The sequence below is a fragment of the Hemicordylus capensis genome, chromosome 3 (assembly GCF_027244095.1).
Source record: "Hemicordylus capensis ecotype Gifberg chromosome 3, rHemCap1.1.pri, whole genome shotgun sequence".
Taxonomy (NCBI): Eukaryota; Metazoa; Chordata; class Lepidosauria; order Squamata; family Cordylidae; genus Hemicordylus; species Hemicordylus capensis.
This window is the reverse complement of record NC_069659.1, coordinates 36,154,489-36,170,789: the sequence shown is the minus strand read 5'-3', so window position 1 is coordinate 36,170,789 and position 16,301 is coordinate 36,154,489. Positions and strand designations below refer to the sequence as shown.

Below are 16,301 nucleotides of genomic sequence, written 5' to 3'. Positions count from 1 at the left end.
CCTGCATAGGTCTTTGGAGTTTCCTTGTTCTTGGTTTGCTGCTTTTAAAACATACCATCCTGGAAGGTACTGAGTCCTTCTGTCCTAACATCAAGAGCCATTATAGCTTAGGGCCAAACTACATGTTACATGAAATGCATCATTGACTGTGTGTGTGTGTGTGTGTGTGTGTGTGTGTGTGTGTGTGTGAATAGGAGCCATGGTGAAGGGAATCAGGATTGGGACCATGATGTGTAGAGTGGTGTGTTTCACCCTTTCCGCTGGTACTATGATCCTGACAAAAATGCCTATAAGTTGCATTGTGGGCTAGAAGAGGACTGAGGGCCCTGATGCTGCACTGCAGGGAAGACTGCCTGGAAATCAACTATCACAAAACTAAAATTATGGCCTTTGCCAGGAGGCCCAAGACCCACTCTTGGTGGATTGAGGGGCATTAGATTGAGCAAATTGCACACTTCAAATACTTGGGTGTAGTTTTTCATTCTGGCAGCTCTAGGAAAGCCCATGCAGAACACGTGGCTTTAAATGCCCAGAGAAGCTGCTCTGCCATTCTCAAATTCCTGCGGACAAGAGGAGGCCATTATGTACCCACGGCTCTTGAACTGTTCACAACCAAGTTGCTAGCTCAGTACCTCTCTGGTGCTCAATTGGGCCCCTTCCCCAACAGAGTTCCCCAACAGCAACTCTGTAACTTGTGCAGTCTAAATTCCTGCGGGCAGCGCTCCAAGTATTGAGATGTGTCTCCAATGCCACTCTGCGCCTGGAGACAGGCCTAATCAAGCTGGAGGCTAGGGTGTGGGTGGCCGTTCTCTGTTATTGGCTCAGACTATCCTTTTGCCCAATTGGTCTTGCCCCTCTAACCCTACACGATGATTACCAGTCTAGCTGGATTCAGACAATTGAGACAAAACTAGCTACTCTGGGCCTTCCCCCGCTTGTCAGCATGGGCTACGATCGGGCAAAAGCAACCATCAAGCAGCGCATCATAGACACTGAGCGCCAAACCGATCTCAGCAGTGTCCCAAAATTTCATATCGGTGACAGGCTTAGATATTCTACTTCTCCAGCCTCAAACCTCACCCAACTGGAGGGTCCAAAGCACAGAAGGGCACTCACTTTGGCTCGCTGTCATGGCCTCCCTTCAGCAGTGCTAGAACACTGTTATAGAAGGACCCCATTTGCAGAGCGACTATGCCCCTGTGGCCTAGGGCAGATCGAAACTACCAAGCATGTTCTCCTCTACTGCTCGTTCTAGAGAGACATTTGTGCCTCCCTCATCCTTCCATTGCTAAGCAAGTATCCAGGTCGTCTGAGCCAATTCTACAGCTCCTTGCGACTCTCTGACTCTAAGCCTGCCATCACATATAGCGCCGCCAGGTACCAGGGCCGGACTGGGAGCACTAAGAGGGTGGTGGTGGAATGTATGTGGGGAGGGCGCAGGGTTTTGAGCAGAATGGGTACTGAAGGGTGGGAGTATTCACTGCTGCCGAGTGCGGCGGGGCTCCCTGCGAGTGGGGCACACCGGGAATTTGCCCTTTGGGGCAGTCCGGGCCTGCCAGGTACTGTGCGGCTGTGATCAGCATTTGTCGGCGGATGACAGGCATTGAGTCCTATCAGCCTTAATCTGACTCTCAGTGACTCTGGGCAGGCCCTGCAGTTGCTCACACGCCTCCCTTTTTACTGTTCCTTGTGATCTTTAATCTGGCTGTTTTCTCAGGCTTTTATATATTTCTGTCTTCTCATGTCTTTTAACTTTATTACATCCATTTTTATGCCCCCCCCCTTATGCCTTTCATGCATTTTTATGACTTTTATTATTTCTCAGGCTTTTAGGCCCTCATGCTTTTGGTGTGTTATCTACTATTTTTAGAATTTTTAGTCCTTTTAATATTAATATGTACCATTTTATATGTCATCACTTTTTCTCTACTCTCATTTTTAACATGTCATCACCCTTATACTTTATGCTGGTTTGTGACCATAATAAAGATTGATTGATTGCCATTGTTACCACCGGTGGCAACTCAGAGGCGGGCCTTCTCTGTAGCCGCTCCTGGGCTGTGGAATGCGCTCCCGGCAGAAATCCATTATCTGAGTTCATTATTGGCCTTCCGGAGAGCCCTTCAGACTTATCTGTTTGGCCTGGCCTTCCAGGATTTTTAAATTGTTGTGAGGGGTTTTTAATGTACTGGGTTTTGGGGGTTTTTTAAATTGTTTTTTAACTGATTGTTTTATAGTATTTTAGGGTTTTTGTTGTTGACTGATTCTGATTGTTTTTGTTTTGTTTGTAAACTGCCCTGGCCAAATTGGGAGGGGCGGTATAAAAGTGCAAATGAATAAATAATTGTGGGAAGCTTCTGTTGGGGCAATGGAAAATTTTCTCCCAGTACTCTTCATGCTTCAGAGGCAAGATTTTTGTTCCCTGAGGCTCAAGGAAGTATTAAATGCTCCCTTTCTGTATACCATATTCCAATCCTGATCTTACTCACTACTAGAACTGCTGTTTTACCTGAAAACCCCAAAAAAACCCATGCAGGGCCAATGATGCATTTCACATAATATGCAGTTTGTCCCTTAGTCACTTTCTCTCTCTCCTGGCAGTCATAGCAATTTCTTCAACACTAAGCTATCATTTGAAATTGCAGAGTGACTAAGAGTTATGCCTAGGTCACCCACTTCATCCCACAAAGAGCCGGAGTGGTCTGAAGCATAATTGTGGCTAGATGCCTGTCTGTCTCCAAGCCACTGCAGGATATCAAGGCTTAGATAATTGTATCTTTGAATTCTTAGCTCTTTCCCTTTCAGTTTTCTCCAAAACCACAGTTGGACAAGGAGTATATGGAATTCCAAATCCATGATGGAGACTTGTAGTTCTTTTTCATATGTTAGAGTCATTTCTGTACTCTTCCACTTCACAGATCAGGGGGCAGTATTTCATTTTTGAATGTTTCCTTGTTAAAATCCCCATTGTACAGAGTCTAGCTGAGTCCCTGATGTCCTAAACTTTATGTGCAAGGAGTTTTGTTTTGTTTTTTAAGCTGGGTGAGAGGTTGTCCAAAAATTTGATTCCTTACCTGCAATCTGAAATCATTAAGTTTTGTTCCATCAAATACCAGAATGAAGGAGCCTCTAGCCAGTAACTGGTGTATCTGTGACAGTTGTGGAGCTTCATAATAATATAATTCTGGATTCTTAATGCAGCAAACCTTAGGTTTTCTTAGTATCTCAAGTTATGTGAAATACCTTGTTACTCCGTTCAACTATGTCTTCCCCAAGTCAGAAATATTACCTTGTTATTTTTCCAAGAACAATGAATATGTTGGGTTTTTATAGCCGCCAGGATATTAGAACTGAAAAGGGTGGGTGGCTTGGTTCTAGCAAGGTCATGCTGTGATGGAACTCTGTGCCAAGTTCCCCAGAGCACAGGACTGATAATTAGTGGTTCCTGAGCCAAGAAAAAACTGTCTTGAAATTTGGAATGTCTGCATACAATCCAGCCACTGTGTAGCGTTTCCAAGTCATTGATTTCATTGAGAAAGTGAAGCATGTGGATCCTAAAAGTGTTCAGACCTGGTGAGTCAGTGCCTCTCTTTAGAAACAGTGCTGCATAGATAGAAGCTTTTGAAATGGTTCTCTCTATCCAAATCTCCAGAAGGGCACGGGCATGTGATAGCCTTGCAGGGGGAAGTTGGGGGAAGACACCAGTGCTCTAGCCTGTGTGTTTTGATTATGGTGATCTAAGAGAAACACAAAAGGGCCTTGTGGTGGGAAATTGTGGCAATGAATGTCTGCCTGCCTTCAAGCCATTTTAGAGTCACAACAAAATGCTTTTAGAGTCACAAAAAATGAGCCTGGAGGATCCAGCACAGTGCTTGGTTCTTACTCCCCTTTTCTGACCTCTTGACCTCTTCCTACTAACCCCCAGGTATGTAGGCAGACACTTACCCTGGTACTAGGAGTCAGCCTTGGAGCTTCTTGGGTGTCTGCAGAGGTGAGGATTTTGTGAATTCAAGGGAGAAAGGAAGATTCGTAAGACAGGCACACACCCATCATCTCCTGTGGAACGGTCTGGCAGTCCTATGGTGATGTCTTTTTGATACCAGTCCTGCTTCACTTGTATACACATGGCTTGGGACTACTAAACTCATGAGTAGAATCGTGTCATGTGTCATTTTATATTGTTCTTTTAAAGAAAAGCAAGGAAATGCATGTATTTTAAACTTGGTAATTAAAAAAAAAAATCTGTTCTATGTCTGGATTGGTTAACCACATGCTGAAAGGCATGACTGTGAGCCACAGCCAAGTATGTATATTATCTGTCTAGGTCTTTTATGCTGTTTTGGACCAAATATACCATGGGAAACATCCTCTAGAGAAGTCAACCACAGACATTTTAAAGGAAACTCAAGAGAAATTTTATGGATTGCCATACGTTCCCAATACTGTAAGTATCATGTTTTATTCTAGTTCATGTTTTAAAGGAAAATGAAGATCAGACAGCTTAATGCCCTTTGAAATTAACAGATGGAATAAGGTTGTCATCTTTCACAGAACATTAAAATCCTTAAGTTCTTATCAAATATTCTGCATAGAGTTCTTAAAGAAATGTATTTGTGTAAATTTCCCAATTTGCACAAGAGATTTGGTGCCCCCACCCCCATTTATGTGATTTGTTTAGAAACTGAGTGAAGCTCTAACAAAATCAATGGAAAGAATCATCCTGCCCCCCCCCCATGCAGGAGAGGGAGCAAGCGAGGGGCAGAGGGATTAAGATTCATCCCTGTGTCTTTGCCCTTCCTCAGCATGCTAATTTGTGTGTGTGTACACAGACACACACACACACACCCCACGACAGACACAATTACATCACTACATCAGCACACTTCAGAATCTTCCTCTTCCTCCTTCCCCTTCCCCTTTCAGTGGGAGTGACGGCCAGCGGCAAGTGAGTCAAACAGTCCCGACTCCTTGCTTCTAGGTTGGCTTGGAGGCAGTCGGGAGGAGCTTTGATTGGGTTTTTGATAGGGCATGCTGCTATCCTCCGTATTCCCCTCCCTGTGCTTTGAGGGCAGGGTTCTCTCAAAACACACAGAAGGGGATTGAACAGCGGCAGCCAGGAGAGATGGTTGTAGGCCTGTGCATTTTCCTGACTGCTCACACAAACTGCTGCTGCTCTTCATTGCAACCGGGATTAGCTGCTGAACAAACCACCATGGAGAGCAGCAGATTTGGCTGAGCTGGTGGGTGGGCCTGTGGACGGCTGCACTCCTTCCCAGCCAGACCAACCCAAACCCCAGCAGTTCAGTTCAGGATTGGCGCTGAGCTGCAGGGGCTTGTGTTGTTTGAAGACAGTCAGTGCCCTTCTAGCAAACACCTCAGGCCATTCTGTTTCTGCTCTCCGTGCTGTACAGTACTCCTGGACAACTTGCTCACTATGGGCTGTTTGCAGTGTGTCAGCCCTATATTGGAACCCAACAGGCACTGGAGGGGGGAAATGGGTTTTGAAGCCCCAAATGAATCATGGGAATGTGGTGTGTGATGGAGTATTGAGCAGCTTGCAGACTGTAATATATGGCTGGCTTGCTGTAGGCACGGCCTGAGAAGTCACATTCTGTCCCGATTTATAGAATTACATGATGATTTCTGTTTACCTAAAAATGGTTTGGAGTTATGGAACTTGAACACAAGCCCGCACCCCTGTGTGTGCACACTGCATGGCAAGCCTCCCTTGAAGCTGAAGGCAGTTTCTGATATGGCCTTGGTAGCACTTACTGTAGCTCTTTTGATCCCAACCAGAGTTTAGGTCTGTTGTACAACACAGAGAGAAGCCTTAAGAGACCACTGCAAAATGCATGGGTGCTGCTTTGTTTATAACTTCCTAAGGGTATAATGCAACAGTTATTCCAAAAGCATTTTACACAAGTGATGCTAAGAACCTTTCGTCTGCAATGCATAACCTCCGAATGGTGTTTCATTGGCTAGAAAGCCTATGAGGGTCATTTTTAAATCAAATGTATGTTGTGGTCACTGTGGCTCTTTCATTCAATTTACAAACACAGGAAATTCAAAAGCAAATTTTTAGAGTCACTTGTGAAAACATCTCTTAGTTTTGGAATGCTCATAACTTGCTCTTTTGGCCAAAGTGGAAAACCCCTTTGTTTATACAAACTATATACACTTGGATTAACTTTCAACGGGGCCATCTTAAAGTACACTGCAAAACCAGATTTTAAGAGACTGGTTGTAGGAAGAGGAAAATTAAATGAATGTGTAACAAACCCTTTGTGGAGTTTTCTGTAAATAGTCTGTGGTGGTTGCTTTATAGGGTTGGTTTCATAAACTCAGCATTCATTTCAAAACCAAAACAAAAGTTGGTCCTCTGAAAACCAGCACATGAATCTTGGATGACATTTTCTTTTAAATAAAAGACTTTCATTTCTCCCTTTTAAGTAGAGCTACAAATAATGGCCCCAATTCAAAAGAGGTTAGTCACACTCAAATCTCACTGAACTAACTCAGTGGGAGAAGTTAGTTGTGATTGAAGTCCCATTAATTTCAATGGGACTTAAAGTGCAACTAACTTTCTCTGAAGTGGGGCCAAGAAGACTTTCAAAACATGTTTTCCTATTGAACTATTCACAGGACAACTTCTTGTAGTATAGTAGAGTCATAAAGCATTTTAAAATGTTTAGACAAAGCTGACATTATACTTAACTGGCATTTGTGTCTTCTTTTTTTAAATAAGCATATAGAATTAACTTGTGAATATGAATGCTTGATATAATAGCAATATATACTCCCTTATGCATGTATGTTTGTGTATAGACACTAGAGATGTCCCTGAACCGGTTCAGCAGTCTGGCAGTTGGGCTGAAAGGTTACCTTTAAGGTTCAGGGAGGGTGCTCTCCTCCCCTGCCACCGCGTTTCCCGCTCAGGCGCTGTGCTTAAAATCAGTCAGACCAGAAGTGGCTGATGCATGTGCACATATCATGCACGTGCACTGGCCACTTCTGGTCCGATGCATACTGGGGCAGCAAGGAGGTACGCTGCTGCCCTGCAGGACCAATTTTAAGCACAGAGCCGATGGGGGGAATGCTCAGGGCGGGAGAGGGGGCAAGAGCACCTCCCCAAACCTTAAAGGTAAACCGCCACTGCCAATTCAGCAGCCCGCCAAACCATGCAACTGGATCACGTTGATCCACACACTTGTTGACACTCTCAAAGAACTCCAAGAGGTTGGTGAGGCAAGATTTAACTTCCGCAAAGGTAAATCTTGCCTCACCAAACTTTTGGAGTTCTTTGAGAGTGTCAACAAGTGTGTGGATCAAGGTGATCCAGTTGACATAGTCTACCTGGACTTCCAAAAGGTTTTTGACAAAGTTCCTCATCAAAGACTCTGGAGGAAACTTAGCAGTAATGGGATAAGGGGACAAGTACATGTGTGGATTGCTAACTAGTTGAAAGACAGGAAACAGAGGGTAGGTATAAATGGAGAGTTTTCACAATGGAGGGAAGTAAGAAGTGGGGTCCCCCAGGGATCTGTAGTGGGACCAGTGCTTTTAAATTTATTCATAAATGATCTAGAAGCAGGGGTAAGCAGCGATGTGGCCAAATTTGCAGATGATACTAAACTCTTCCGGGTAGTAAAATCCCAAACGGATTGTGAGCAGCTCCAAAAGGATCTCTCCAGACTTGGGGAGTGGGCAACAATGTGGCAAATGCGGTTCAATGTTGGCAAGTGTAAGGTGATGCACATTGGGACGAAGAACCCCAACTTCAAGTATATGCTGATGGGATCTGAGCTGTTGGTGACTGACCAGGAGAGGGATCTTGGGGTCATGGTGGACAGCTCGTTGAAAGTGTTGACTCAATGTGCAGCAGTTGTGAAAAAGGCCAATTCCATGTTAGGGATCATTAGGAAGGGCATTGAAAATAACACGGCTAGTATTATAATGCCCTTATACAAAACTGTGGTGCAGCCACACTTGTAGTACTGCGTACAGTTCTGGTCACCACATCTTTAAAAGGACATTGTAGAACTGGAAAAGGTACAGAAGAGGGCAACCAAGATGATCAGGGGCCTAGAGCACCTTTCTTATGAGGCAAGAGTACAATACCTGGGGCTTTTTAGTTTAGAAAAAAGACGACTGCGGGGAGACAGGATAGAGGTCTATGAAATCATGCATGGTGTGGAGAAAGTGGAGAGAGAGAAATTCTTTTCCCTCTCACACAACACTAAAACCAGGGGTCACTTCATGAAATTGATTGCCAGGAGCTCTAGGACCAACAAACAGAAGTACTTTTTCACACAATGCGTGATCCACTTGTGGAACTCTCTGCCACAGGATGTGGTAGCAGCCTGGATGGCTTTAAGAGGGGTTTGGATAACTTCATGGAGGAGATGTCTATCAATGGCTTCTAGTCGGAGGGCTGTGGGCCACCTCCAGCCTCAAAGGCAGGATGCCCCTAAGTACCTGTTGCAGGGGAGTAATGGCAGGAGAAAGGGCACGCCCTCAACTCCTGCCTGTGGCTTCCAGCGGCATCTGGTGGGCCACTGTGCAGAACAGGATGCTGGACTAGATGGGCCTGATCCAGCAGAGCTGTTCTTATGTTCTTATGCACATCCCTAATAGACACACACACAGGCATAATAACTTTTTCAGTCTTGGCCAATAAATTTAAAAGTATAAAATTTCCCATAATGTTTGTGGTCTGGATCCAAAGATCTCCATGTGCAAACAGAAAGCACTTGTTCTTGCACAAGGGTTAATTATTTCCTGTTTGGGCTGCAGCTACCTGTGCCATTCCCGATGGTTGTGGTGCTCATTGGTGTTCTGTACCATGTGGTATGGGGGCTGCAGCCTTAGGAAAAATTGTAGGACAACAACCCACCCACCCACCCCCATGAGAAAATGGAAGGGTTTTCTTGTAGTCTATGGGGACCTTTGAATTCAACCCATGTACGTTATATACGGTTTGAGAACTTCTAAATGTATTGGAAAAGACCTAATTTATTAGCCAATATGTTTAGATCCAACCCATCATATTTAAAAGCGAAAGTCTTCATTTAGAAGTTTAAAATATAACATGTTACTATTGCCCCTTTGGAAATACCTTCGATTACCAAATGCCATTTTTGTTTTAAAATTGTCAGTTTCTTCTTCAGACTGTCATTTTTAAGAGCATAAACATTTGAAGCTTACAGTTATCATTGCCCTACATTTAGCAGTGAACAAATGGGGTTCTTGTGGGGGGCAGTGTATCAGCAGTAGAATTTCTGATCCATCTGAGCTGTGATAATTGTGTCATCCAATAGATAATGGGCAAACTATATACATTAACAAATCAAGGACCATGTGGTAACTCTCCAGAAACAGCTAAGTGAATGATTGCATGTTAAATTCCTTTCCTCTTCTCCAATGTAAACTACTGTAAAAATATTTATATCCCTTGTCTTGCTGGATTTATTTATGAGTTGGTAATAAAAGCATAGAAATGTTATAAATTGAAACTTAATCTCTTGTTTGACTCACTTCTCAAAATCTCAGGGGTCTTGTGTTACATGTATGTTTTTTATTCTCCCATCACCAACTTCAGAATATTCTCTTTCCATTTTATTCTCAAAGGCAATGGCTTTAGAAGAAAACTGAAAAATATCTGAATGTAATAGTATTCAACATGAATTATAACTAATACCAGAAATGACATAAGAACAGCCCTGCTGGATCAGGCCCAAGGCCCATCTAGTCAAGCATCCTGTTTCACACAGTGGCCCACCAGATGCTGCTGGAAGCCTACAGGCAGGAGTTGAGGGCATGCCCTCTCTCCTGCTGTTACTCCCTGCAACTGGTACTCAGAGGCATCCTGCCTTTGAGGCTGGAGGTGGCCTATAACTACCTATAAAGCCTTAGGACTTTATATGACATAACTTTTAACAACTATAAAGCCTTAGGATTTTGATCATTAGTGTGCATCTCATATATAAAACATAGCTATTGCCTTTGAGAATAAAATAGAAAGAGAATATTCTGAAGTTGGTGATGGCAGAATAAAAAACATACACATAACACAAGACCCCCGAGATTTTGAGAAGTGAGTCAAACAAGAAATTAAGTTTCAATTTATAATATTTCTATGTTTTTATAACCAACTCATAAATAAATCCAGCAAGACAAGCGATATAAATATTTTTTTACAGTATAATTTACATTGGAGAAGAGGAAAGGAATTTAACATGTGCATCTCATATATAAAACTATATATAAAACTCTAACCAAACTATGCCAGCAAATCTGGAGAATGACACAGTGGTCAACAGATTGGAAGAGGTCAGTCTAGATACCCATACCAAAGAAAGGAGACTTAACAGATTGCACAAAATATCGCACAATATCCTTAACTTCACATGCTAGCAAAATAATGCTCAGGATCATCCAATGCAGATTAGAGCCCTACGTGGAAAGGGAAATGCCGGATGTTCAAGCTGGTTTCAGAAAAGCCAGAGAACAAGAGACATCATTGCTGATGCACACTGGATAATTGAGAAAGGCAAAGAATACCGAAAAGAAGTCAATATGTACTTTATTGACCACTGAAAAGCCTTTGATTGCTTCAACCATGTCAAGTTGTGGAATATCCTTAGGAAAATGGGCATCCCAGAACATCACATTGTTCTTATGAGAAACCTATACACAGGACAAGAAGTCACAGTCCAGACAGAACATGGTGTTCTAGATTGGTTCCAGATTGGCAAAGGAGTAAGACAAGGCTGTCTGATTTCTCCTTATTTATTCAACTTGTATCCTGAACATATACTGTGAGAAGCTGGATTGGAAGAAGATGAGTGTGGTTTTAAAGTTGGAGGAAGAAACATCAATGACCTGTGCTACGTTGGTAGCTGAGAATGCGGATGATCTGCAAGCTCTAGTAATGAAAGTCAAGGAGCATAGTGAAAAACTATGAATAAATGTAAAGAAGATGAAACTAATGGCAATATATGTTTATGGTATATGTTTAGATTATTCTTGTTAGGTCCTGTAGTAGTGGTTGTAGATTCTTTTCAATCTCGTTGTTCTGCACAGGACAGTGACAATAAAGATCTATCTATCTATCTATCTATCTATCTATCTATCTATCTATCTATCTATCAATGACTAAATGTAAAGAAGACTAAACTAATGACAACGGGGGCAGCAACCAGCCTCAGAATTGATAATGAAGACACTGAAGTGGTGGAAAGCTTCTGCCTTTTAGGATCAACCATCGACAGTCAAGGATCGAGTAGTCAAGAAATATGCCGCAGACTAGCACTTGGTAGAGTTGTGATGAAGGCCTTGGAAAGGATATTTAGATGCTGTGATGTGTCTATACCTACAAAGATTAGAATCGTTCAGACAATGGTTTTCCCCATGACACTCTATGGATGCAAAAGCTAGACTTTGAAGAAGCAAGATAGAAAAAGTATTGACTCTTTTGAACTTTGGTGCTGGAGAAGACTTTTGAGGATACCATGGACAGCCAGGAAAACACAAATGGATCATAGAACAAATCAATCCAGAATTTTCACTCGAGGCACAAATGACCAGGCTCAAACTATCATACTTTGGACACATTATGTGAAAACCCAGCTCCATTGATAATTCCATAATGCTGGGAAAAGTTGAAAGAAAGAGAAGAGAATGACCAGCAGCAAGGTGGATGGACTCAATTACGACAGCAATGAATGCCCCACTGAGAGATTTTGAAGGCCAAGTTGAAGACAGATCATCCTGGAGAAAATCTATCTATGTGGTCACTAAGAGTTGACACTGATTTGGCGGCACTTAAGCAATCAATCAATCAAATATAAAGCCAGTATCTTTGACTAAATAGTTCTTCCGTCCTTTGGGTTCTTGAAAATTCTGCTTTCTTTTGTTTCTGCTTTATTTATTTTTCTGTAAGATTAGAAAAACATCTATTTGAAACAATTCTTGAAAATTTAAATAACGAGGCTTTTAAAAACCCAGTTGTTATAATGCAAAGAGAAATGAGGGCTTAATTGTATAGAACACTTTTATTTATCCCCAACATAAAACAAGTTACACATTGAACTTTGAAAATTTCCATCTTGGATGTGGGGCACTCTGCTCATTGAGATTGCACCTCATCCTTGTCACAATCAGGGTTATCCTCCAAGTAATGAGAGGACACTCCTCATCCATCCAATCTGGCTGTGGCTCAGCCATAAGCAACATGTTTTTTCTGAATTTCCTAAAGGGATTTCTGTAGTCTTAAAACATAAGGGGGAATACTATACTAGTTTATTTTGTAGGGTTCTCTCCCTCTGAGCAACCCTAGTCTGCTAGCAACCCTAGTTGCTCAACCCTGAGTAGGGACAGTTTTGGAGGAATTTGAAGTAAAGTGTTTTTCCTTCCTTGCTCTTTTAAATACATCTAGGACAATACAGGCCTGACTATACGTGGGAGGGAGAGCTGGTCTTGTATGAATTGTCCTCTTTGCAACATTGGTTTGCATTTGAATGGGAGACTACGTGTGAGCACTAGAAGATATTCTCCTTATGGGAAGAGCATCTGGGAAGAGCATCTGAGGTTCCAAGTTCCCTCTCTGGCATCTCCAAGAAAGGGCTGAGAGAGACTCCTGCCTTTAACCTTGGAGAAGCCGCCGCCAGTCTGTCTAGACAATACTGAGCTAGATGGACCAATGGTATGACTTGGTACATGGCAGCTTCCTGTATTCCTACAGTTGCACTGCAGCTCTTTCACACCCCAAAATGCATTCCATGCACCTCCCATCTCAAAGCAACTGTGTCCATCCAATCTTGCCAGTTTGCTACACTCAAAATAACTCCCTCCCCACAGTGGGCAGGACAGACATGTCATTCACTCACTCTGGGCTCCCTGACTCAGTATGGAGTGGAGTTCTGGAGTAGATGTCATGCCTTTTCCAGCCACTAAACCTTGAGTCTCCCCACCTGTCTTCATCCCAGTGCATGAAGAAACATACAGCCCAATCCAGGTTCCACATCTGGGTTGAATTTGACACTTAGAGGTATAGATGTCCCTCAGGAGGGTAGTTGTTTTCTTTCCTCCCAGTCATGCTCAGACCCTAATCTAGCAGCAACCTACTGCTCCAGGGCCCAGACCCAAGAACAAAAGGGTCAGATTCCCCTGCTGCAGGAAGTGGGGTTGGCACATCTGTTCAGGTACCCCAACTCCAGGTTCTCCCATGGAGGCTCAGCTCCCTTTCTCTCCTATTTTATATGGCTGGTGAAGAGAGTTTTATTTAGGCAGGCTTTTAGATAGATATGTCATTATTGTTGTTGGTTTTATTAATTTTAAAATTTGTAAGCCACCCTGGACTATTTGTGAAGTCATGGGATATAAATGTGATAGATTTAGATTAGATTAGATTAGATAAAATACTCCCAGCTTCCAAGGATACGCCATCCAGGACTTTCCCCTCAAGTCCTCACAAAAATTCCCTTTCAGTAGTTCTTTGATAGAATTATCAATAGGAGTGTGCACGGAACCGCAGAGCTGCGGTCCGGCACTGTGGGGTGGGTTTCTTTAAGGGCGGGCATTCACTACACCAGGGCCTGGGACACTAAGGAGGGCCAGCTGAGAAGACCTCACAGGTCGGGATACAACTGGCTGAGAGAGGTGATCCCTGAGATATACAGGTGCTAAGCCCATAAGGGTTTTATAGGTGAGAACCAGCACTTTGAATTGGACCCGGAAGTGAACAGGCAACCAGTGCAGTGACCGTAAAAGAGGTGTAACACTATCAAATCTACAGCCATCCATGAGGAGACGGGCCGCTGCATTCTGGACTAGTTGAAGCTTCCGAATAGTTTTCAAAGGCAACCCTAGGTAGAGTGCATTACAGTAATCCAAATGAGAGGTAACAAAGGCATGAGTTACTGTTTCTAGGGCCTGCCGGTCGAGAAAAGGCCGTCACTGGGGAACCAGCTGAAGCTGGACAAAGACTCCTCTGGCTATGGCCTCCACATGCTGTTCAAGCAGGAGGCGTGAGTCCAGAAGGACCCCCAGATCATGAACCGTATCTCTCAAGGGAAGCGCAACCCCATCAAGAGATAGACTCACACACGGCAATTGGCCAAATCGCAGGCTGAACAAGAGCAACTCGGTCTTGGAGCGATTGAGCCTGAGCTTGTTTTGGCCCATCCAAGTCCTGACAGCTTCTAGGCACTGAGCCAGCACATGAACGACATCATGTTCCCTGATGTTTGGCCAGGGGTAGAGATGTAAAGCTGAGTATCATCAGCATATTGATGAAAACTTACCCCAAACCGACAGATGACCAAGCCCAGCAGCTTCATGTAGATGTTAAAGAATGGGAGCAAGGACCGAGCCCTGTGGAACCTCACAAGAAAGGGGCCAGGGTGCAGAACACTCACCACCAATTGACACCAACTAGAATCGCCCAGTGAGATAGGATCGGAACCACTGAAGAACAGTGCCTCCAATGCCCAGCCCACTTAAGCATTCCAGAAGGATAGCATGGTCAATGGTATCGAAGGCTGCTGAGAGATCAGGAAGAACCAAGAGAGGTGTTCTTCCCACATCAAGGTTACAATACAGGTCATCCAACAGGGCGACCAGTGCCGTTTCAGTGCTGTGCTAGCCTAAAACCTGACTGCCAAGGATCCAGGAAATCAGTTTTCTCCAGGACTCTCATCAACTGAGCACAAACCACCTTCTTCAGAATCTTACCAAGAAGAGGAAGATTGGAGATTGGACAATAGTTATCCAGATTTTCAAGGTCGAGAGAAGGCTTCTTCAGAAGAGGGTAGACCACTGCCTCTTTAAGAGCTGATGGAACAAACCCCTCCCAAAGAGAGGAATTAGGACAAAACATCCCCCCTCACAGCCCTAACGAGCCAGGAGGGACAAGGGTCCAGGCTAGAAGTCGCTGTGCCCACATTGACAAGAATCCTGTCCACATCATCAGACTCAACAAGCTCAAAGGGTATCTCAGATAGTATCACAAGACTTGGTCTATAATGGATTTTATTAGGAAGAATGAGTAACCTAATCACAGAACTGTTAGCACTACAGACGCATGCAAAACAAGACATTGGCCAACAGGGGATTAGAAAATTTTACAATCACCTGAGAATGCTATTTTCCCTCTTCATGAGGGAAATGACTAGTACATGCATTCACACAAGAAAAGATAACATTGTTAGCAACCTAAATCTCTAGATTAGAGCCTAGCAATTTTGTTGTTTGATGGAATGTTGAAATCTGGGTGGACTTGTGCTTGGCAACCAAGGGCATTTTCTCTCTGGGTGACTCAATGGAGGGACTTTGCTTCACTTTCAGTATCTAATAGATTGCCATTACAGTGCTGGTTTGGTAAGGACTTCTTGCCGGCAACCCTTGCTTTTATCATTTATTTATTTGTAACTTGACTTGCTATTGCAGTATGCACTGGAGTTCATTTGCCTGAGGCATGTATCTTTTGTGTGATTCATCTTGTTCATTCCTGCTTTCTGTATTTCAAAGCAGTGAGCATTTTGAGCTCAGTCTTTGGTGGTTCTGTATTAAGTTCTACAGTGCTATATTCAATTCAGCTTTTCCTTTAAAACGTCTCTGCTTTAAAAGATGGTGGGTCAGAATTTGACTTAATGCTCTCTCACCTTTTGCTTAATAATTCCATTAAGATTTGACTAACTATACTATGCTTTAACTGTTCCCTTTCAAATAGCATGTGGCTGCACTTTGCAGCAAAGATCCAAAACCGAGTATAGTTTGCTAAACAGAATATAGGGAATTGTAGTGGTGTCCTTATAATTCTTTTTTATCATCTGATAATATAGCAAATGTGTGTCTTATTTAAGACACTTGGCCACAAGAGATCAGTTAGCTTTTCATCCTTTCTAATAAAAATCATGTATGGGTTTTTGGAAAACCTTCAGACAAGATAATCATTGACGGATTGATGGCATGTTGATGAGAAGCAGGCATTTTTATTAATTTTGTAGATTAGTCATGAACCTTCATTTCTGTCAGTTATACTATACGAAAAAACAGGCAGGAACATGACCTACAGATGGCATGTTATCCTAACCCCTGGGCTATGCTATAGAACGCACCACTATTTAATAAACTCCTGGAATGTTTTCCTGCAGCTTTTTCAAGACTTATTACATGCCTTGCTGGAGCAGATGATGTAGCTAAAAACTTCAACTTGCTCACTTTCAGCTTAGAAACATGACCTTCCATGAGTTGTATGTTCTCCTTATTTGTGTAGATAGCTGTGGACTTATTTTCAAAGG

The 16,301-nt window shown here is 43.1% G+C and overlaps 1 protein-coding gene across 1 annotated transcript in view; it reads left to right on the top strand.

Annotated features, from left to right (window-relative positions):
• The window catches only part of MIPEP (mitochondrial intermediate peptidase), a 110,384-nt gene that overhangs the window by 80,982 nt on the left and 13,101 nt on the right, over positions 1 to 16,301 (top strand). The window contains exon 16 of the mRNA XM_053312457.1: positions 4,325 to 4,444. Coding sequence (XP_053168432.1) covers positions 4,325 to 4,444 — 120 coding nt within the window. The remainder of the gene's footprint in view (positions 1 to 4,324; positions 4,445 to 16,301) is intronic.